A 21,538-nucleotide genomic window follows, 5' to 3' on the forward strand; every position below is an offset into this window, starting at 1 on the left:
TACACTTCCAATTGACTCAAATTATGTCAATTAGCCTATCAGAAGCTTCTAAAACCATGACATCATTTTCTGGAATTTTCCAAGCTGTTTAAAGCCACAGTCAACATAGTGTATGTAAACTTCTGACCCACTGGAATTGTGATATAGTGAATTATAAGTTAAATAATCTGTCTGTAAACAATTGTTGGAAAAATGTCATGTGTCACGCACAAAGTAGATGTCCTAACCGACTTGCCATAACTATAGTTTGTAAACAAGAAATTTGAGGAGTGGTTGAAAAACGACTTTTAATGAATCCAACCTAAGTGTATGTAAACTTCCGACTTCAACTGTATATGACATGTAATAACTAGTAAGCACACAGACTGTGTTTAAAACCCTGCTGTTAATATACAGTCGTGGTCAAAAGTTGAGAATGAAAATTAATATTTGGGTCACAAAGTCTGCTGCTTCAGTTTTTATGATAGCAATTTGCATATACTCCAGACTGTTATGAAGAGTGATCAGATGAATTGCAATTCATTGCATTTTGCCATGAAAATGAACTTAAAACCCAAAAAACATTTCCACTGCATTTCAGCCCTGCCACAAAAGGACCAGCTGACATCATGTCAGTGATTCTCTCGTTAACACAGGTGAGTGTTGACGAGGATAGGCTGGAGATCACCCTGTCATGCTGATTGAGTTAGAATAACAGACTGGAAGCTTTAAAAAGGAGGGTGGTGCTTGAAATCATTGTTCTTCCTCTGTTAGCCATGGTTACCTGCAAGGAAACACGTGCCGTCATCATTGCTTTGCACAAAAATGGCTTCACAGGCAAAGGATATTGCTGCTAGTAAGATTGCACCTAAATCAACCATTTATCGGATCATCAAGAACTTCAAGGCAAGAGGTTCAATTGTTGTGAAGAAGGCTTCAGGGCGCCCAAGAAAGTCCAGCAAGCGCCAGGACCGTCTCCTAAAGTTGATTCAGCTGCGGGATCGGTACACCACCAGTGCAGAGCTTGCTCAGGAATGGCAGCAGGCAGGTGTGAGTGCATCTGCACGCACAGTGAGGCAAAGACTTTTGGAGGATGGCCTGGTGTTAAGAAGGGCAGCGAGGAAGCCACTACTCTCCAGGAAAAACATCAGGGACAGACTGATATTCTGCAAAAGGTACAGGGATTGAACTGCTGAGGACTGGGGTAAAGTCATTTTCTCTGATGAATCCCCTTTCCGATTGTTTGGGGCATCCGGAAAAAAGCTTGTCCGGAGAAGACAAGGTGAGCGCTACCATCAGTCCTGTGTCATGCCCACAGTAAAGCATCCTGAGACCATTCATGTGTGGGGTTGCTTCTCAGCCAAGGGAGTGGACTCACTCACAATTTTGCCTAAGAACACAGCCATGAATAAAGAATGGTACCAACACATCCTCAGAGAGCAACTTCTCCCAACCATCCAAGAACAGTTTGGTGACAAACAATGCCCTTTCCAGCATGATGGAGCACCTTGGCAAAAGTGATAACTAAGTGGCTCGGGGAACAAAACATCGAAATGTTCGGTCCATGGGCCAAGAAACTCCCCAGACCTTAATCCCATTGAGAACTTGTGGTCAATCCTCAAGAGGCGGGTGGACAAACAAAAACCCACCAATTCTGACAAATTCCAAGCATTGATTAGGCAAGAATGGGCTGCCATCAGTCAGGATGTGGCCCAGAAGTTAATTGACAGCATGCCATTGCAGAGGTCTTGAAATAGAAGGGTCAACACTGCAAATATTAACTCATTGCATAAACTTTAATGTAATTGTCAATAAAAGCCTTTGACATTTATGGAATGCTTGTAATTATACTTCAGTATACCATAGTAACATCTGAGTAAAATATCTAAAAACACTGAAGCAGCAAACTTTGCGGTTTGTTTGTTTGCTAGCAAGCTACCAAGGCGGCTGATGAGTCCGTGTTGAAAAAGCGTCCTGTCCACTGGAGGAAAAAGTTATTGAAAGACTCACATCGTCATCTGCTGACTGGAGTGGGTAACGCAGTTTGGGAATATATTGTTCATTCTGCCAAACAATATCATGTCATTTCAAAATAAGGTGAGCTGGATGGTAGACAGGGTTGATCATGGTGAGTTGGATGGTAGACAGGGTTCATCATGGTGATGGTGAGTTGGATGGTAGACAGGGTTTATCATGGTGAGTTGGATGGTAGACAGGGTTGATCATGGTGAGTTGGATGGTAGACAGGGTTGATCATGGTGAGTTGGATGGTAGACAGGGTTGATCATGGTGATGGTGAGTTGGATGGTAGACAGGGTTGATCATGAGGATGGTGAAATGTCCTCAGACATAGTTATCAGTCTTCAGATCCCTCTAGCTTGCTCGCTAAGCAAACCAAATAAATCGACTTGCCAACATTTCTGTAAACTCCTGGTATCATAGCATCTGTCAACAGACTGTGGGACGGTAGCGACTTAAGGGACTTTTCTGACCACATCCCAACTAGTCAACATGTTAAACGGACCCTTGCCTTAACCCTAACGATAGACTTGCAGAGAGAGGGGGAGGAGCTACCGCACTGCTTTCTCTGAGCTGACCAATCCTGTTGTTGGGAAACACCCACACCATTCTGTTGTTGGGGTACGTACGCCCACACCATTCAAACACAGACTATTTCACTCACATTGCAATTAATAGAAATCTGGAAATAATGGATAGTTACAGTTATCAGAGGGTGGACCCCTTGATGACAGTACATCAAATTACACTAAGGAAGGCCACATTAAGAACGCTTGAGGTGGCAAAACTCACCCTGTAGGGCTTCTCTCCGGTGTGTGTACACTAGTCTACCATTAACTGGATTGAGCTACCAAAAGTGGAAAGGTTACCCAACAGTGTGGTGTTTTCTCTTGTGTAAAGCCAGGCTTCCTGACTGAGTGAATCTCAGCCCACAGTCAGTGGTAAGGCTTCTCTCCTGTGTGTATTCTCCTGTGTAGTACAAGTCCACGTGAAGTGGTTAAGCTCATTCCACAGTCTGAGCAGTGTTAAGGCTTCTCTCCTGTGTGTATTCTCTTGTGTACAGCCAGGTTTCCTGACAGAGTGAATCTCTTCCCACACTGATCACAACCAAAAGGCTTCTCTCCTGTGTATTCTCTTGTGTTCAGCCAGGTTTCCTGACTTAGTGAATCTCTTCCCACACTGATAACAGCTATAAGGCTTCTCTCCAGTGTGTATTCTCTGGTGAACTTTTAAATCCCCTGAAGTAGTACAACTATGCCCACAGTCTGAGCAGTGGTAAGGCTTATCTCCTGTGTGTATTCTCTTGTGTTCAGCCAGGCTTCCTGACTTAGTGAATCTCTTCCCACATTGATCACAACCAAAAGGCTTCTCTCCTGTGTGTATTCTCTTGTGTACAGCCAGGCTTCCTGACTGAGTGAATCTCTTCCCACACTGATCACAGCTATAAGGCTTCTCTCCAGTGTGTGTTCGCTGGTGATCTTTTAAATCCCCTGAAGTAGTCCAACTCATTCCACAGTGTGAGCAGTGATAAGGCTTCTCTCCTGTGTGTATTCTCCTGTGTACTAGAAGTCCGTTTGAAGTGGTTAAGCTCATTCCACAGTCTGAGCAGTGGTAAGGTTTCTCTCCTGTGTGTATTCTCTTGTGTAACTCCAGGCTTCCTGAATGAGTGAATCTCTTCCCACACTGATCACAACCAAAAGGCTTCTCTCCTGTGTGTATTCTCTTGTGTTCAACCAGGCTTCCTGACTGAGTGAATCTCTTCCCACACTGATCACAACCAAAAGGCTTCTCTCCTGTGTGTATTCTCTTGTGTAAATCCAGGTTTCCTGACTGAATGAATCTCTTCCCACATTGATCACAGCTATAAGGTTTCTCTCCTGTGTGTATTCTCTGGTGAACTTTTAAATACCCTGAAGTAGTACAACTATGCCCACAGTCTGAGCAGTGGTAAGGCTTCTCTCCTGTGTGTATTCTCTTGTGTAGCAGAAGTCCTTGTGAAGTGGCTAAGCTCATTCCGCAGTCAGAACAGTGGTATGGCTTCTCTCCAGTGTGTGTTCTCTGGTGTATTACCAGCTGGTCTGATCTAGGAAAACTCTTCCCACACTGATCACAACCAAAAGGCTTCTCTCCTGTGTGTATTCTCTTGTGTAGCAGAAGTCCTTGTGAAGTGGCTAAGCTCATTCCGCAGTCAGAACAGTGGTATGGTTTCTCTCCAGTGTGTGTTCTCTGGTGTATTACCAGCTGGTCTGATCTAGGAAAACTCTTCCCACAGTCTGAGCAGTGGTACGGTTTCTCTCCTGTGTGTGTTCTCTGGTGTATTACCAGCTGGTCTGATCTAGGAAAACTCTTCCCACATTGATCACAGCTGTAAGGCTTCTCTCCTGTGTGTATTCTCTGGTGTGTATTAAGATTTGCTGAAGAGGTGAAACTCTTTCCACAGTCAAAGCAGCAGTGAGGTTTCTTCCCTGTAAGTCTCTGCTGGTGTTTCTTGAGGTGTTCTGATCTGGAGAGACTCTTCTCTGCCTCATCAGCATCATGATGTTGGTTAGCTTCCCCAGATGATAAGCCCCTTCTACTGAGAGAGCGACGGTTAGGGCTGTCCCCTGTGAAACAAAGACAGACAGTTAGGGTTCCTTCTTCATATCGAAGTTAGTTCAAGGCCCAGCTTTCCAAACTCTTGTGATCAGATTTGAGCATTTTGGATGGGTTAAAATCATCAATGTAACCAATGGGGTAGGAGTGCTTCTAATGATTCTACATTTTAAGAAGGTTAGTGATTGTATTTAATGGTAATTAAGGACATCTAGGGAGTGTCCCAAAATAAATGTATGTAAGTGCATAAACCCACTCAGTCCCGGTGTTTTCCTGCAGTCGACCAGCAGCACAGACACCCTCTTCAGACCCAGCAGTAAGCTACCAGGAGAGGCACGACCTGGGGACCCCAAGAGGGGGGGGGGGGGGGGAGGAGGGTTGGAGGGAGGAGGGGGGTGGGATAGGTGTTTCCTGTAAATCCCAAAAGGAGGGTAGTGAAGTTCTCATATTAGTACACTGAGGGTAAAACAACACAACAATGGTATGATGAGGTCTTGCATTTACATGGTGACGGCCACAACGGAGTGGAAACAATGCCCCCTTGCTGTTTAAGACTTAATGGACACCAAATACATTTTTTCCAAACACTGCTTCTTCATTCCGGTCCGTTGAACAACAGGAAGTTACCAAACAAAAATGTGTTTTTCAACAATGGGTTCATGATATAGCTTGCAACTTTTTACCCATTGTAAACGATTACCCGTTCCTAAAAGTGAGTATTACTTTCACAGCATGTAAAAAATAATACACATTGTCTGTTTGCTTGCTACGCAGATTTCCAGCGCTCAAATATTGTAACTGTATGTAACACGCACGATATGAACCCGGGGCTCCCACGGGACAAACCAATATCTTACACTTCAGACCAATAGGACATTCCCTATCGGGGAAAAAAGGGCAAATTTATTTAGCTTATTTTTTATTTTAGACTCTGTAATGATGCAATGTCATGGTATTGTGGGGACAGAGTTAGAGTTACTAGATAATTAGTCTGGTGCCAGGAAGTCTACATTCCTTATGTCAAAGTAGATTAGTGATGGTCAGGGTAGTGTGAGTGATGGACAGGATGTAGTGACCTGAGGTCAAAGGGTAATAGGAACAGAGACAGTGGCCTATGATGGTTTCCAGGTGGATGTGAAAGGAAGGAGGACCAAGAGGGTATATAAAAGGTAGAGAGTCTTCTTTGTTAGTTAGTTGGAAACAGCAAAACGGCATAGCTATGTCCGTTGGTGTTTCTAACCCGGTACCGATCATTAAATACAGAATGTCTAAGTATATCCTTGATTCTTTGAACACCCTAGAAACTCATCATAACAGACTCCAATTACTTTCTATGTGAGAATTCCAAGAATATTTTTGGGCATTGCTGGCGATGGAATCAGCCAATAATCAAAGGGATGGAAGTATAGACAGCGTTCCTTGATCTGATCTACAGGCTATTTGATCTGATCTTCAGGCTATTTGATCTGATCTACAGGATATGCATTAGAGACTATTTTGAAACGTTAACCTAATATAATACATTGCCTTTAGAACGTCTGCACTCCCTTGAACCTTTTTCACATTTTGTTACATTACAATGTGGGATTTAAATATATTAAATATATTTTTTTTGTAATCGATGTGCTAATTTCAAATTGTCAATGTGGCTTTGATTGGATAGTTGATGTTACGTTGGAAAGCTTTATGTTAATGACAGTTTGCGATAGAACACATGAAAAAAAGGGTGGGTGTCATGTTTTGGCTGACAAATGTACTAAAATGTAATAACATAAAAACTATGAAATAACACATATGGAATCATGCTGTAACCAACAAAGTGTTAAACAAATCAAAATATATTCCAGGTGACTACCTCATGAAGATGGTTGAGAGAATGCCAAGAGTGTGCAAAGCTGTCATCAAAGCAAAGGGTGGCTACTTTGAAGAATCTCAAATATAAAATATATTCTGATTTGTTTAACACTTTCTTGGTTACTACATCATTCCATATGTGTTATTTCATAGTGTTGATGTCTTCACAATTATTCTACAACGTAAAAATAAAGAAAAACCCTTGAATGAGTAGGTGTGTCCAAACTTTTGACTGGTACTGTATATATTTCTTTCCACTTTCAAATGGTACAACAAAGACGTTTTGGAGGTAGAGGGCTGCGGGCTCCGACAGAGATCATTGCAGCGCGGTCCGAATTTTTCACGTTGAGGGCAGTCAGACAGAAAACGTTGTGATAAATATACTTGTTCCGCAGATTATTTGGAAACTGTGTCTTTCTGCTGTGTATGCGTTAGCCTAGCTATTGTACTAAAAGCACCTCTGTCAAATTATTCACATACTAGCCTACCAGGCTACCTATGAATGGGCGAATAAATCACGTGGCAGTTATCTTTCCAAGGAAATTCACTTAAATATAATTAGGCTATAGTTTACTACAGTGTCTGTTAATAGAAAGAAGTTGGGGACGCTCAACAAGCGTGAGTCGAGGTGAAATCCCAAAATGTGATTATCAATATAAAGCAAAAGGCGCAACATGGGGATCGAGCGTTGAGTCTTCTCCTTCTCAATATATATGAATTATCCATTTATTTGTCTCTGACTGAAAATATTCCCGCTCCTAAAAGACAGGCTATATCCTACGTGCAAAACGTAGGTCAAGAGAAAGTGCAACGGACCGCTCATCTTTCTTGCTGTTTCAAGTTCAGCAGCCATACCTCTCCTCTCCTAGTTCAGCAGCCATACCTCTCCTCTCCTAGTTCAGCAGCCATACCTCTCCTCTCCTAGTTCAGCAGCCATACCTCTCCTCTCCTAGTTGGGCGTGCCAGATTAGGTGAGCGTATGGTCTCAATTAAATAGAGTAGTCTATATATGAATGGACAGATAAGCACGGCAGTTATCTTTAGGTAAGCCTAAATTAGTTCATAAGTAAAGTTGGTGGTAAGAAATCACTTAATAAGTGATATGGACTGTAAAATAATAGCAGTTAACATGATTTTTTTGAATGACTAACCCTTCCTATGTTAATAATGATGTTGTGTATGGGGTATTAAGCCACCCAGACACATCAAAGATGTTCACAATAATCCCCAATAATGACCACCTGCAACCCTGTACATGTGACTATTCACAATAATGACCACCTGCAACCATGTACATGTGACTATTCACAAAAATGACCTGCAACCCTGTACATGTGACTATTCACAATAATGACCACCTGCAACCCTGTACATGTGACTATTCACAATAATGACCACCTGCAACCCTGTACATGTGACTATTCACAATAATCCCCAATAATGACCACCTGCAACCCTGTACATGTGACTATACACAATAAATCGGCAACTGGCAAGCTGCAAATGGAGTAGCCTACAGCCAACTGGCAAGCTGCTAGTGGAGTAGCCTACAGCCAACTGGCAAGCTGCTGGTGGAGTAGCCTACAGCCAACTGGCAGGCTGCTAGTGGAGTAGCCTACAGCCAACTGGTAAGCTGCTAGTGGAGTAGCCTACAGCCAACTGGCAAGCTGCTACTAGAGTAGCCTACAGCCAACTGGCAAGCTGCTAGTGGAGTAGCCTACAGCCAACTGGCAAGCTGCTGGTGGAGTAGCCTACAGCCAACTGGTAAGCTGCTAGTGGAGTAGCCTACAGCCAACTGGTAAGCTGCTAGTGGAGTAGCCTATAGCTAACTGGTAAGCTGCTAGTAGGGTAGCCTACAGCCAACTGGTAAGCTGCTAGTCGAGTAGCCTACAGCCAACTGGTAAGCTGCTAGTGGAGTAGCCTACAGCCAACTGGTAAACTGCTAGTGTAGTAGCCTACAGCCAACTGGCAAGCTGCTAGTGGAGTAGCCTACAGCCAACTGGTAAGCTGCTAGTGGAGTAGCCTACAGCCAACTGGCAAGCTGCTAATGGAGTAGCCTAAAGCCAACTGGCAAGCTGCTAATGGAGTAGCCTACAGCCAACTGGCAAGCTGCTAGTAAAGTAGCCTACAGCCAACTGGTAAGCTGCTAGTGGAGTAGCCTACAGCCAACTGGTAAGCTGCTAGTGGAGTAGCCTACAGCCAACTGGTAAGCTGCTAGTGGAGTAGCCTACAGCCAACTGGCAAGCTGCTACTAGAGTAGCCTACAGCCAAATGGCAAGCTGCTAGTGGAGTAGCCTACAGCCAACTGGTAAGCTGCTAGTGTAGTAGCCTACAGCCAACTGGCAAGTTGCTAATGGAGTAGCCTACAGCCAACTGGCAAGCTGCTAGTAAAGTAGCCTACAGCCAACTGGTAAGCTGCTAGTGGAGTAGCCTACAGCCAACTGGTAAGCTGCTAGTGGAGTAGCCTACAGCCAACTGGTAAGCTGCTAGTGGAGTAGCCTACAGCCAACTGGCAAGCTGCTACTAGAGTAGCCTACAGCCAACTGGCAAGCTGCTACTAGAGTAGCCTACAGCCAAATGGCAAGCTGCTAGTGGAGTAGCCTACAGCCAAATGGCAAGCTGCTAGTGGAGTAGCCTACAGCCAAATGGCAAGCTGCTAGTGGAGTAGCCTACAGCCAACTGGTAAGCTGCTAGTGGAGTAGCCTACAGCCAACTGGCAAGCTGCTACTAGAGTAGCCTACAGCCAACTGGCAAGCTGCTAGTAAAGTAGCCTACAGCCAACTGGCAAGCTGCTAGTAGAGTAGCCTACAGCCAACTGGCAAGCTGCTGGTGGAGTAGCCTACAGCCAACTGGTAAGCTGCTAGTGGAGTAGCCTACAGCCAACTGGTAAGCTGCTAGTGGAGTAGCCTACAGCCAACTGGCAAGCTGCTGGTGGAGTAGCCTACAGCCAACTGGTAAGCTGCTAGTATAGTAGCCTAAAGCCAACTGGTAAGCTGCTAGTGGAGTAGCCTACAGCCAACTGGTAAGCTGCTAGTGGAGTAGCCTACAGCCAACTGGTAAGCTGCTAGTGGAGTAGCCTACAGCCAACTGGCAAGCTGCTAGTGGAGTAGCCTACAGCCAACTGGCAAGCTGCTAGTGGAGTAGCCTACAGCCAACTGGTAAGCTGCTAGTGGAGTAGATTAAAGCCAACTGGTAAGCTGCTAGTGGAGTAGCCTACAGCCAACTGGTAAGCTGCTAGTGGAGTAGCCTACAGCCAACTGGCAAGCTGCTAGTGGAGTAACCTACAGCCAACTGGTAAGCTGCTAGTGGAGTAGCCTAAAGCCAACTGGTAAGCTGCTAATGGTGTAGCCTACAGCCAACTGGCAAGCTGCTAGGGGAGTAGCCTACAGCCAACTGGCAAGCTGCTAGTGGAGTAGCCTACAGCCAACTGGCAAGCTGCTAGTGGAGTAGCCTACAGCCAACTGGCAAGCTGCTAGTGGAGTAGCCTACAGCCAACTGGTAAGCTGCTAGTGGAGTAGCCTACAGCCAACTGGTAAGCTGCTAGTGGAGTAGCCTACAGCCAACTGGCAAGCTGCTACTAGAGTAGCCTACAGCCAACTGGTAAACTGCTAGTGGAGTAGCCTACAGCCAACTGGTAAACTGCTAGTGGAGTAGCCTACAGCCAACTGGCAAGCTGCTAGTGGAGTAGCCTACAGCCAACTGGTAAGCTGCTAGTGGAGTAGCCTTAGCCAACTGGTAAGCTGCTAGTTGAGTAGCCTACAGCCAACTGGCAAGCTGCTAGTGGAGTAGCCTACAGCCAACTGGTAAGCTGTTAGTGGAGTAGCCTTAGCCAACTGGTAAGCTGCTAGTTGAGTAGCCTACAGCCAACTGGTAAGCTGCTAGTGGAGTAGCCTATAGCTAACTGGTAAGCTGCTAGTAGGGTAGCCTACAGCCAACTGGTAAGCTGCTAGTCGAGTAGCCTACAGCCAACTGGCAAGCTGCTAGTAGAGTAGCCTACAGCCAACTGGTAAACTGCTAGTGGAGTAGCCTACAGCCAACTGGCAAGCTGCTAGTGGAGTAGCCTACAGCCAACTGGTAAGCTGCTAGTGGAGTAGCCTACAGCCAACTGGTAAGCTGCTAGTTGAGTAGCCTACAGCCAACTGGTAAGCTGCTAGTAGGGTAGCCTACAGCCAACTGGTAAGCTGCTAGTGGAGTAGCCTACAGCCAACTGAAAAAGCTGCTAGTGGAGTAGCCTACAGCCAACTGGTAAGCTGCTAGTGGAGTAGCCTACAGCCAACTGGCAAGCTGCTAGTGGAGTAGCCTACAGCCAACTGGCAAGCTGCTAGTGGAGTAGCCTACAGCCAACTGGTAAGCTGCTAGTAGAGTAGCTTACAGCCAACTGGTAAGCTGCTAGTGGATTAGCCTACCTGGTAAGCTGCTAGTGGAGTAGCCTACAGCCAACTGGTAAGCTGCTAGTAGGGTAGCCTACAGCCAACTGGTAAGCTGCTAGTGGAGTAAGCTACAGCCAACTGGCAAGCTGCTGGTGGAGTAGCCTACAGCCAACTGGTAAGCTGCTAGTGGAGTAGCCTACAGCCAACTGGTAAGCTGCTAGTGGAGTAGCCTACAGCCAACTGGCAAGCTGCTGGTGGAGTAGCCTACAGCCAACTGGTAAGCTGCTAGTATAGTAGCCTAAAGCCAACTGGTAAGCTGCTAGTGGAGTAGCCTACAGCCAACTGGTAAGCTGCTAGTGGAGTAGCCTACAGCCAACTGGTAAGCTGCTAGTGGAGTAGCCTACAGCCAACTGGCAAGCTGCTAGTGGAGTAGCCTACAGCCAACTGGCAAGCTGCTAGTGGAGTAGCCTACAGCCAACTGGTAAGCTGCTAGTGGAGTAGATTAAAGCCAACTGGTAAGCTGCTAGTGGAGTAGCCTACAGCCAACTGGTAAGCTGCTAGTGGAGTAGCCTACAGCCAACTGGCAAGCTGCTAGTGGAGTAACCTACAGCCAACTGGTAAGCTGCTAGTGGAGTAGCCTAAAGCCAACTAGTAAGCTGCTAATGGTGTAGCCTACAGCCAACTGGCAAGCTGCTAGGGGAGTAGCCTACAGCCAACTGGCAAGCTGCTAGTGGAGTAGCCTACAGCCAACTGGCAAGCTGCTAGTGGAGTAGCCTACAGCCAACTGGCAAGCTGCTAGTGGAGTAGCCTACAGCCAACTGGCAAGCTGCTAGTGGAGTAGCCTACAGCCAACTGGTAAGCTGCTAGTGGAGTAGCCTACAGCCAACTGGCAAGCTGCTACTAGAGTAGCCTACAGCCAACTGGTAAACCGCTAGTGGAGTAGCCTACAGCCAACTGGTAAACTGCTAGTGGAGTAGCCTTAGCCAACTGGTAAGCTGCTAGTTGAGTAGCCTACAGCCAACTGGTAAGCTGCTAGTAGGGTAGCCTATAGCCAACTGGTAAGCTGCTAGTGGAGTAGCCTACAGCGAACTGAAAAAGCTGCTAGTGGAGTAGCCTACAGCCAACTGGTAAGCTGCTAGTGGAGTAGCCTACAGCCAACTGGCAAGCTGCTAGTGGAGTAGCCTACAGCCAACTGGTAAGCTGCTAGTGGAGTAGCCTACAGCCAACTGGCAAGCTGCTAGTGGAGTAGCCTATAGCCAACTGGCAAGCTGCTAGTGGAGTAGCCTACAGCCAACTGGTAAGCTGCTAGTGGAGTAGCCTACAGCCTACTGGTAAGCTGCTAGTGGAATAGCCTACAGCCAACTGGCAAGCTGCTACTAGAGTAGCCTACAGCCAAATGGCAAGCTGCTAGTGGAGTAGCCTACAGCCAACTGGCAAGCTGCTAGTGGAGTAGCCTACAGCCAACTGGTAAGCTGCTGGTGGAGTAGCCTACAGCCAACTGGTAAGCTGCTAGTGGAGTAGCCTACAGCCAACTGGTAAGCTGCTAGTGGAGTAGCCTATAGCTAACTGGTAAGCTGCTAGTAGGGTAGCCTACAGCCAACTGGTAAGCTGCTAGTCGAGTAGCCTACAGCCAACAGGCAAGCTGCTATTAGAGTAGCCTACAGCCAACTGGTAAACTGCTAGTGGAGTAGCCTACAGCCAACTGGCAAGCTGCTAGTGGAGTAGCCTACAGCCAACTGGTAAGCTGCTAGTGGAGTAGCCTACAGCCAACTGGTAAGCTGCTAGTTGAGTAGCCTACAGCCAACTGGTAAGCTGCTAGTAGGGTAGCCTACAGCCAACTGGTAAGCTGCTAGTGGAGTAGCCTACAGCCAACTGAAAAAGCTGCTAGTGGAGTAGCCTACAGCCAACTGGTAAGCTGGTAGTGGAGTAGCCTACCTGGTAAGCTGCTAGTGGAGTAGCCTACAGCCAACTGGTAAGCTGCTAGTAGGGTAGCCTACAGCCAACTGGTAAGCTGCTAGTGGAGTAAGCTACAGCCAACTGGTAAGCTGCTAGTGGAGTAGCCTACAGCCAACTGGTAAGCTGCTAGTGGTGTAGCCTACAGCCAACTGGCAAGCTGCTAGTAGAGTAGCCTACAGCCAACTGGCAAGCTGCTAGTAGAGTAGCCTCTAGCCAACTGGCAAGCTGCTAATGGAGAAGCCTACAGCCAACTGGTAAGCTGCTAGTAGAGTAGCCTACAGCCAACTGGCAAGCTGCTAGTGGAGTAGCCTCTAGCCAACTGGCAAGCTGCTAATGGAGAAGCCTACAGCCAACTGGTAAGCTGCTAGTAGAGTAGCCTACAGCCAACTGGCAAGCTGCTAGTAGAGTAGCCTACAGCCAACTGGCAAGCTGCTAATGGAGAAGCCTACAGCCAACTGGTAAGCTGCTAGTAGATTAGCCTACAGCTAACTGGTAAGCTGCTAGTAGGGTAGCCTACAGCCAACTGGTAAGCTGCTAGTCGAGTAGCCTACAGCCAACTGGCAAGCTGCTAGTAGAGTAGCCTACAGCCAACTGGTAAACTGCTAGTGGAGTAGCCTACAGCCAACTGGCAAGCTGCTAGTGGAGTAGCCTACAGCCAACTGGTAAGCTGCTAGTGGAGTAGCCTACAGCCAACTGGTAAGCTGCTAGTAGAGTAGCCTACAGCCAACTGGCAAGCTGCTAGTAGAGTAGCCTCTAGCCAACTGGCAAGCTGCTAATGGAGAAGCCTACAGCCAACTGGTAAGCTGCTAGTAGAGTAGCCTACAGCCAACTGGCAAGCTGCTAGTGGAGTAGCCTCTAGCCAACTGGCAAGCTGCTAATGGAGAAGCCTACAGCCAACTGGTAAGCTGCTAGTAGAGTAGCCTACAGCCAACTGGCAAGCTGCTAGTAGAGTAGCCTACAGCCAACTGGTAAGCTGCTAGTGGAGTAGCCTACAGCCAACTGGTAAGCTGCTAGTGGAGTAGCCTACAGCCAACTGGTAAGCTGCTAGTAGAGTAGCCTACAGCCAACTGGCAAGCTGCTAGTAGAGTAGCCTACAGCCAACTGGCAAGCTGCTAGTAGAGTAGCCTCTAGCCAACTGGCAAGCTGCTAATGGAGAAGCCTACAGCCAACTGGTAAGCTGCTAGTAGAGTAGCCTACAGCCAACTGGCAAGCTGCTAGTGGAGTAGCCTCTAGCCAACTGGCAAGCTGCTAATGGAGAAGCCTACAGCCAACTGGTAAGCTGCTAGTAGAGTAGCCTACAGCCAACTGGCAAGCTGCTAGTAGAGTAGCCTACAGCCAACTGGCAAGCTGCTAATGGAGAAGCCTACAGCCAACTGGTAAGCTGCTAGTAGATTAGCCTACAGCTAACTGGTAAGCTGCTAGTAGGGTAGCCTACAGCCAACTGGTAAGCTGCTAGTCGAGTAGCCTACAGCCAACTGGCAAGCTGCTAGTAGGGTAGCCTACAGCCAACTGGTAAACTGCTAGTGGAGTAGCCTACAGCCAACTGGCAAGCTGCTAGTGGAGTAGCCTACAGCCAACTGGTAAGCTGCTAGTGGAGTAGCCTACAGCCAACTGGTAAGCTGCTAGTTGAGTAGCCTACAGCCAACTGGTAAGCTGCTAGTAGGGTAGCCTACAGCCAACTGGTAAGCTGCTAGTGGAGTAGCCTACAGCCAACTGAAAAAGCTGCTAGTGGAGTAGCCTACAGCCAACTGGTAAGCTGGTAGTGGAGTAGCCTACAGCCAACTGGTAAGCTGCTAGTGGAGTAGCCTACAGCCAACTGGCAAGCTGCTAGTGGAGTAGCCTACAGCCAACTGGTAAGCTGCTAGTAGAGTAGCTTACAGCCAACTGGTAAGCTGCTAGTCGAGTAGCCTACAGCCAACTGGCAAGCTGCTAGTAGAGTAGCCTACAGCCAACTGGTAAACTGCTAGTGGAGTAGCCTACAGCCAACTGGCAAGCTGCTAGTGGAGTAGCCTACAGCCAACTGGTAAGCTGCTAGTGGAGTAGCCTACAGCCAACTGGTAAGCTGCTAGTTGAGTAGCCTACAGCCAACTGGTAAGCTGCTAGTAGGGTAGCCTACAGCCAACTGGTAAGCTGCTAGTGGAGTAGCCTACAGCCAACTGAAAAAGCTGCTAGTGGAGTAGCCTACAGCCAACTGGTAAGCTGGTAGTGGAGTAGCCTACAGCCAACTGGTAAGCTGCTAGTGGAGTAGCCTACAGCCAACTGGCAAGCTGCTAGTGGAGTAGCCTACAGCCAACTGGTAAGCTGCTAGTGGAGTAGCCTACAGCCAACTGAAAAAGCTGCTAGTGGAGTAGCCTACAGCCAACTGGTAAGCTGGTAGTGGAGTAGCCTACAGCCAACTGGTAAGCTGCTAGTGGAGTAGCCTACAGCCAACTGGCAAGCTGCTAGTGGAGTAGCCTACAGCCAACTGGTAAGCTGCTAGTAGAGTAGTTTACAGCCAACTGGTAAGCTGCTAGTGGGTTAGCCTACCTGGTAAGCTGCTAGTGGAGTAGCCTACAGCCAACTGGTAAGCTGCTAGTAGGGTAGCCTACAGCCAACTGGTAAGCTGCTAGTGGAGTAAGCTACAGCCAACTGGTAAGCTGCTAGTGGAGTAGCCTACAGCCAACTGGTAAGCTGCTAGTGGTGTAGCCTACAGCCAACTGGCAAGCTGCTAGTAGAGTAGCCTACAGCCAACTGGCAAGCTGCTAGTAGAGTAGCCTCTAGCCAACTGGCAAGCTGCTAATGGAGAAGCCTACAGCCAACTGGTAAGCTGCTAGTAGAGTAGCCTACAGCCAACTGGCAAGCTGCTAGTGGAGTAGCCTACAGCCAACTGGCAAGCTGCTATTGGAGTAGCCTACAGCCAACTGGCAAGCTGCTAGTAGAGTAGCCTACAGCCAACTGGCAAGCTGCTAATGGAGAAGCCTACAGCCAACTGGTAAGCTGCTAGTAGATTAGCCTACAGCCAACTGGCAAGCTGCTAGTGGAGTAGCCTACAGCCAACTGGCAAGCTGCTATTGGAGTAGCCTACAGCCAACTGGCAAGCTGCTAGTAGAGTAGCCTACAGCCAACTGGCAAGCTGCTAGTAGAGTAGCCTACAGCCAACTGGCAAGATGCTAGTAGAGTAGCCTACAGCCAACTGGCAAGCTGCTAGTAGAGTAGCCTACAGCCAACTGGCAAGCTGCTAGTAGAGTAGCCTACAGCCAACTGGCAAGCTGCTAGTAGAGAAGCCTACAGCCAACTGGCAAGCTGCTAGTAGAGTAGCCTACAGCCAACTGGCAAGCTGCTAGTAAAGTAGCCTACAGCCAACTGGCAAGCTGCTAGTAGAGTAGCCTACAGCCAACTGGCAAGCTGCTAGTAGAGTGGCCTACAGCCAACTGGCAAGCTGCTAGTAGAGTAGCCTACAGCCAACTGGCAAGCTGCTAGTAAAGTAGCCTACAGCCAACTGGCAAGCTGCTAGTAGAGAAGCCTACAGCCAACTGGCAAGCTGCTAGTAGAGTAGCCTACAGCCAACTGGCAAGCTGCTAGTAAAGTAGCCTACAGCCAACTGGCAAGCTGCTAGTAGAGTAGCCTACAGCCAACTGGCAAGCTGCTAGTAGAGTGGCCTACAGCCAACTGGCAAGCTGCTGGTGGAGTAGCCTAAAGCCAACTGGTAAGCTGCTGGTGGAGTAGCCTACAGCCAACTGGTAAGCTCCTAGTAGGGTAGCCTACAGCCAACTGATAAGCTGCTAGTGGAGTAACCTACAGCCAACTGGTAAGCTGCTAGTAGAGTAGCCTACAGCCAACTGGTAAGCTGCTAGTGGAGTAACATACAGCCAACTGGTAAGCTGCTAGTAGAGTAGCCTACAGCCAACTGGTAAGCTGCTAGTACGGTAGCCTACAGCCAACTGGTAAGCTGCTAGTGGAGTAACCTACAGCCAACTGGTAAGTTGCTAGTAGAGTAGCCTACAGCCAACTGGTAAGCTGCTAGTGGAGTAGCCTACAGCCAACTGGTAAGCTGCTAGTGGTGTAGCCTACAGCCAACTGGTAAGCTGCTGGTGGAGTAGCCTACAGCCAACTGGCAAGCTGCTAGTGGTGTAGCCTACAGCCAACTGGCAAGCTGCTAGTGGAGTAGCCTACAGCCAACTGGCAAGCTGCTAGTGGAGTAGCCTACAGCCAACTGGCAAGCTGCTAGTGGAGTAGCCTACAGCCAACTGGTAAGCTTCTAGTGGAGTAGCCTACAACCAACTGGTAAGCTAATAGTGGAGTAGCCTACAGCCAACTGGTAAGCTGCTAGTGGTGTAGCCTACAGCCAACTGGCAAGCTGCTAGTGGAGTAGCCTACAGCCAACTGGCAAGCTGCTAGTAGAGTAGCCTAAAGCCAACTGGTAAGCTGCTAGTAGAGTAGCTTACAGCCAACTGGTAAGCTGCTAGTGGAGTAGCCTACAGCCAACTGGGAAGCTGCTAGTAGGGTAGCCTACAGCCAACTGGTAAGCTGCTAGTGGAGTAACCTACAGCCAACTGGTAAGCTGCTAGTGGAGTAGCCTACAGCCAACTGGCAAGCTGCTAGTAGAGTGGCCTACAGCCAACTGGCAAGCTGCTAGTGGAGTAGCCTACAGCCAACTGGTAAGCTGCTAGTGGAGTAGCCTACAGCCAACTGGTAAGCTGCTAGTGGAGTGGCCTACAGCCAACTGGTAAGCTGCTAGTGGAGTAGCCTACAGCCAACTGGCAAGCTGCTAGTAGAGTGGCCTACAGCCAACTGGCAAGCTGCTAGTGGAGTAGCTGGTAAGCTGCTAGTGGAGTGGCCTACAGCCAACTGGTAAGCTGCTAGTGGAGTAGCCTACAGCCAACTGGCAAGCTGCTAGTAGAGTGGCCTACAGCCAACTGGCAAGCTGCTGGTGGAGTAGCCTAAAGCCAACTGGTACGCTGCTAGTGGAGTAGCCTACAGACAACTGGCAAGCTGCTAGTAGAGTAGCCTACAGCCAACTGGCAAGCTGGTATTATAGTAGCCTACAGCCAACTGGCAAGCTGCTATTATAGTAGCCTACAGCCAACTGGCAAGCTGCTATTATAGTAGCCTACAGCCAACTGGTAAACTGCTAGTGGAGTAGCCTACAGCCAACTGGTAAACTGCTAGTAGAGTAGCCTACAGCCAACTGGTAAACTGCTAGTGGAGTAGCCTACAGCCAACTGGCAAGATGCTAGTGGAGTAGCCTACAGCCAACTGGTAAGCTGCTAGTGGTGTAGCCTACAGCCAACTGGCAAGCTGCTAGTGGAGTAGCCTACAGCCAACTGGTAAGCTGCTAGTGGAGTGGCCTACAGCCAACTGGCAAGCTGCTAGTGGAGTAGCCTACAGCCAACTGGCAAGCTGCTAGTAGAGTGGCCTACAGCCAACTGGCAAGCTGCTAGTAGAGTAGCCTACAGCCAACTGGTAAGCTGCTGGTGGAGTAGCCTACAGCCAACTGGTAAGCTGCTAGTGGAGTAGCCTACAGCCAACTGGTAAGCTGCTAGTGGAGTAGCCTAAAGCCAACTGGTACGCTGCTAGTGGAGTAGCCTAAAGCCAACTCGTAAACTGCTAGTAGAGTGGCCTACAAACAACTGGTAAGCTGCTAGTGGAGTAGCCTACAGCCAACTGGCAAGCTGCTAGTGGAGTAGCCTACAGCCAACTGGTAAGCTGCTAGTAGAGTAGCCTACAGCCAACTGGCAAGCTGCTAGTGGAGTAGCCTACCTGGTAAGCTGCTAGTGGAGTAGCCTACAGCCAACTGGTAAGCTGCTAGTAGGGTAGCCTACAGCCAACTGGTAAGCTGCTAGTGGAGTAAGCTACAGCCAACTGGTAAGCTGCTAGTGGTGTAGCCTACAGCCAACTGGCAAGCTGCTAGCGGAGTAGCCTACAGCCAACTGGCAAGCTGCTAGTGGAGTAGCCTACAGCCAACTGGCAAGCTGCTAGTGGAGTAGTCTACAGCCAACTGGTAAGCTGCTAGTGGAGTAGCCTACAGCCAACTGGTAAGCTGCTAGTAGAGTAGCCTACAGCCAACTGGCAAGCTGCTAGTGGAGTAGCCTACCTGGTAAGCTGCTAGTGGAGTAGCCTACAGCCAACTGGTAAGCTGCTAGTAGGGTAGCCTACAGCCAACTGGTAAGCTGCTAGTGGAGTAAGCTACAGCCAACTGGTAAGCTGCTAGTGGTGTAGCCTACAGCCAACTGGCAAGCTGCTAGCGGAGTAGCCTACCTGGTAAGCTGCTAGTGGAGTAGCCTACAGCCAACTGGTAAGCTGCTAGTAGGGTAGCCTACAGCCAACTGGTAAGCTGCTAGTGGAGTAAGCTACAGCCAACTGGTAAGCTGCTAGTGGTGTAGCCTACAGCCAACTGGCAAGCTGCTAGCGGAGTAGCCTACAGCCAACTGGCAAGCTGCTAGTGGAGTAGCCTACAGCCAACTGGCAAGCTGCTAGTGGAGTAGCCTACAGCCAACTGGTAAGCTGCTAGTAGAGTAGCCTACAGCCAACTGGCAAGCTGCTAGTGGAGTAGCCTACCTGGTAAGCTGCTATTATAGTAGCCTACAGCCAACTGGCAAGCTGCTATTATAGTAGCCTACAGCCAACTGGTAAACTGCTAGTGGAGTAGCCTACAGCCAACTGGTAAACTGCTAGTAGAGTAGCCTACAGCCAACTGGTAAACTGCTAGTGGAGTAGCCTACAGCCAACTGGCAAGATGCTAGTGGAGTAGCCTACAGCCAACTGGTAAGCTGCTAGTGGTGTAGCCTACAGCCAACTGGCAAGCTGCTAGTGGAGTAGCCTACAGCCAACTGGTAAGCTGCTAGTGGAGTGGCCTACAGCCAACTGGCAAGCTGCTAGTGGAGTAGCCTACAGCCAACTGGCAAGCTGCTAGTAGAGTGGCCTACAGCCAACTGGCAAGCTGCTAGTAGAGTAGCCTACAGCCAACTGGTAAGCTGCTGGTGGAGTAGCCTACAGCCAACTGGTAAGCTGCTAGTGGAGTAGCCTACAGCCAACTGGTAAGCTGCTAGTGGAGTAGCCTAAAGCCAACTGGTACGCTGCTAGTGGAGTAGCCTAAAGCCAACTCGTAAACTGCTAGTAGAGTGGCCTACAAACAACTGGTAAGCTGCTAGTGGAGTAGCCTACAGCCAACTGGCAAGCTGCTAGTGGAGTAGCCTACAGCCAACTGGTAAGCTGCTAGTAGAGTAGCCTACAGCCAACTGGCAAGCTGCTAGTGGAGTAGCCTACCTGGTAAGCTGCTAGTGGAGTAGCCTACAGCCAACTGGTAAGCTGCTAGTAGGGTAGCCTACAGCCAACTGGTAAGCTGCTAGTGGAGTAAGCTACAGCCAACTGGTAAGCTGCTAGTGGTGTAGCCTACAGCCAACTGGCAAGCTGCTAGCGGAGTAGCCTACAGCCAACTGGCAAGCTGCTAGTGGAGTAGCCTACAGCCAACTGGCAAGCTGCTAGTGGAGTAGTCTACAGCCAACTGGTAAGCTGCTAGTGGAGTAGCCTACAGCCAACTGGTAAGCTGCTAGTAGAGTAGCCTACAGCCAACTGGCAAGCTGCTAGTGGAGTAGCCTACCTGGTAAGCTGCTAGTGGAGTAGCCTACAGCCAACTGGTAAGCTGCTAGTAGGGTAGCCTACAGCCAACTGGTAAGCTGCTAGTGGAGTAAGCTACAGCCAACTGGTAAGCTGCTAGTGGTGTAGCCTACAGCCAACTGGCAAGCTGCTAGCGGAGTAGCCTACAGCCAACTGGCAAGCTGCTAGTGGAGTAGCCTACAGCCAACCGGCAAGCTGCTAGTGGACTAGCCTACAGCCAACTGGTAAGCTACTAGTAGAGTAGCCTACAGCCAACTGGTAAGCTGCTAGTAGAGTAGCCTACAACCAACTGGTAAGCTGCTAGCGGAGTAGCCTACAGCCAACTGGTAAGCTGCTAGCAGAGTAGCCTACAGCCAACCGGCAAGCTGCTAGTGGAGTAGCCTACAGCCAACTGGTAAGCTACTAGTAGAGTAGCCTACAGCCAACTGGTAAGCTGCTAGCAGAGTAGCTTACAGCCAACCGGCAAGCTGCTAGTGGAGTAGCCTACAGCCAACTGGCAAGCTGCTAGTCGAGTAGCCTACAGCCAACTGGCACAAAACTATGTAAATGTAATACAAACCTAAACTTGTATTACATGTAGCTATTATTCAAATATGCAATTTCTTTGAAATGAGCTAACAGTGGTGATGTTTTCAACAGGATTATTTTTTGCTTTATCCCAAATGGAGAGACACTGCTATCCCCATTGTGAATATTGCTATTCGGGGGTCTAGGCACACATGGAACGGTGAGGGTATCATGTTACGAACAGGTGCATATTGCTCCAAAAGATCTCAGTCCGCCCAAGCGCATGCCCACACCAACAAAAAAAAAACAGAGTGATCTCTGGATTGGCCTTCACCCCCCACTTTACCCAGACCACGTGCTGTTTCCCTAGATCAGGGATGTCAGAGACTAATTATAATATGCTTTACCCAGACCACGTGCTGTTTCCCTAGGTCAGGGATGTCAGAGATTAATTATATAATATGCTACAGTAGGCCTACGCAACAAGTACCAAAATAACTGATAGATATTAAGCAAATGTCTGGTATCAACAACTTGAGCTATTTGCTATAAAACCATTTTCGTCAGTCATGAATATATAACGAATCCATAATGAAACCAGAGTGTGTTGTTGTGTGTTAATAACATTAAGACTACGTTACCCAGCAGGCAATGTGAGGGTGGGG

At 48.5% G+C, this 21,538-nt stretch overlaps 1 protein-coding gene across 1 annotated transcript; it reads right to left on the reverse strand.

Moving 5' to 3' along the window:
- Positions 1 to 1,764: 1,764 nt before the first annotated feature.
- Positions 1,765 to 4,484, reverse strand: LOC311122798 (uncharacterized protein). The gene has a single exon (XM_084197114.1). It carries the CDS (start codon positions 4,177 to 4,179, stop codon positions 3,100 to 3,102), a length of 1,080 nt encoding a protein of 359 aa, XP_084053240.1. The 5' UTR covers positions 4,180 to 4,484; the 3' UTR covers positions 1,765 to 3,099.
- Between the last annotated feature and the right edge of the window lie 17,054 nt (positions 4,485 to 21,538).

The sequence above is a fragment of the Coregonus lavaretus genome, assembly GCF_964263955.1.
Source record: "Coregonus lavaretus genome assembly, contig: HAP1_SCAFFOLD_675, whole genome shotgun sequence".
NCBI lineage: Eukaryota > Metazoa > Chordata > Actinopteri > Salmoniformes > Salmonidae > Coregonus > Coregonus lavaretus.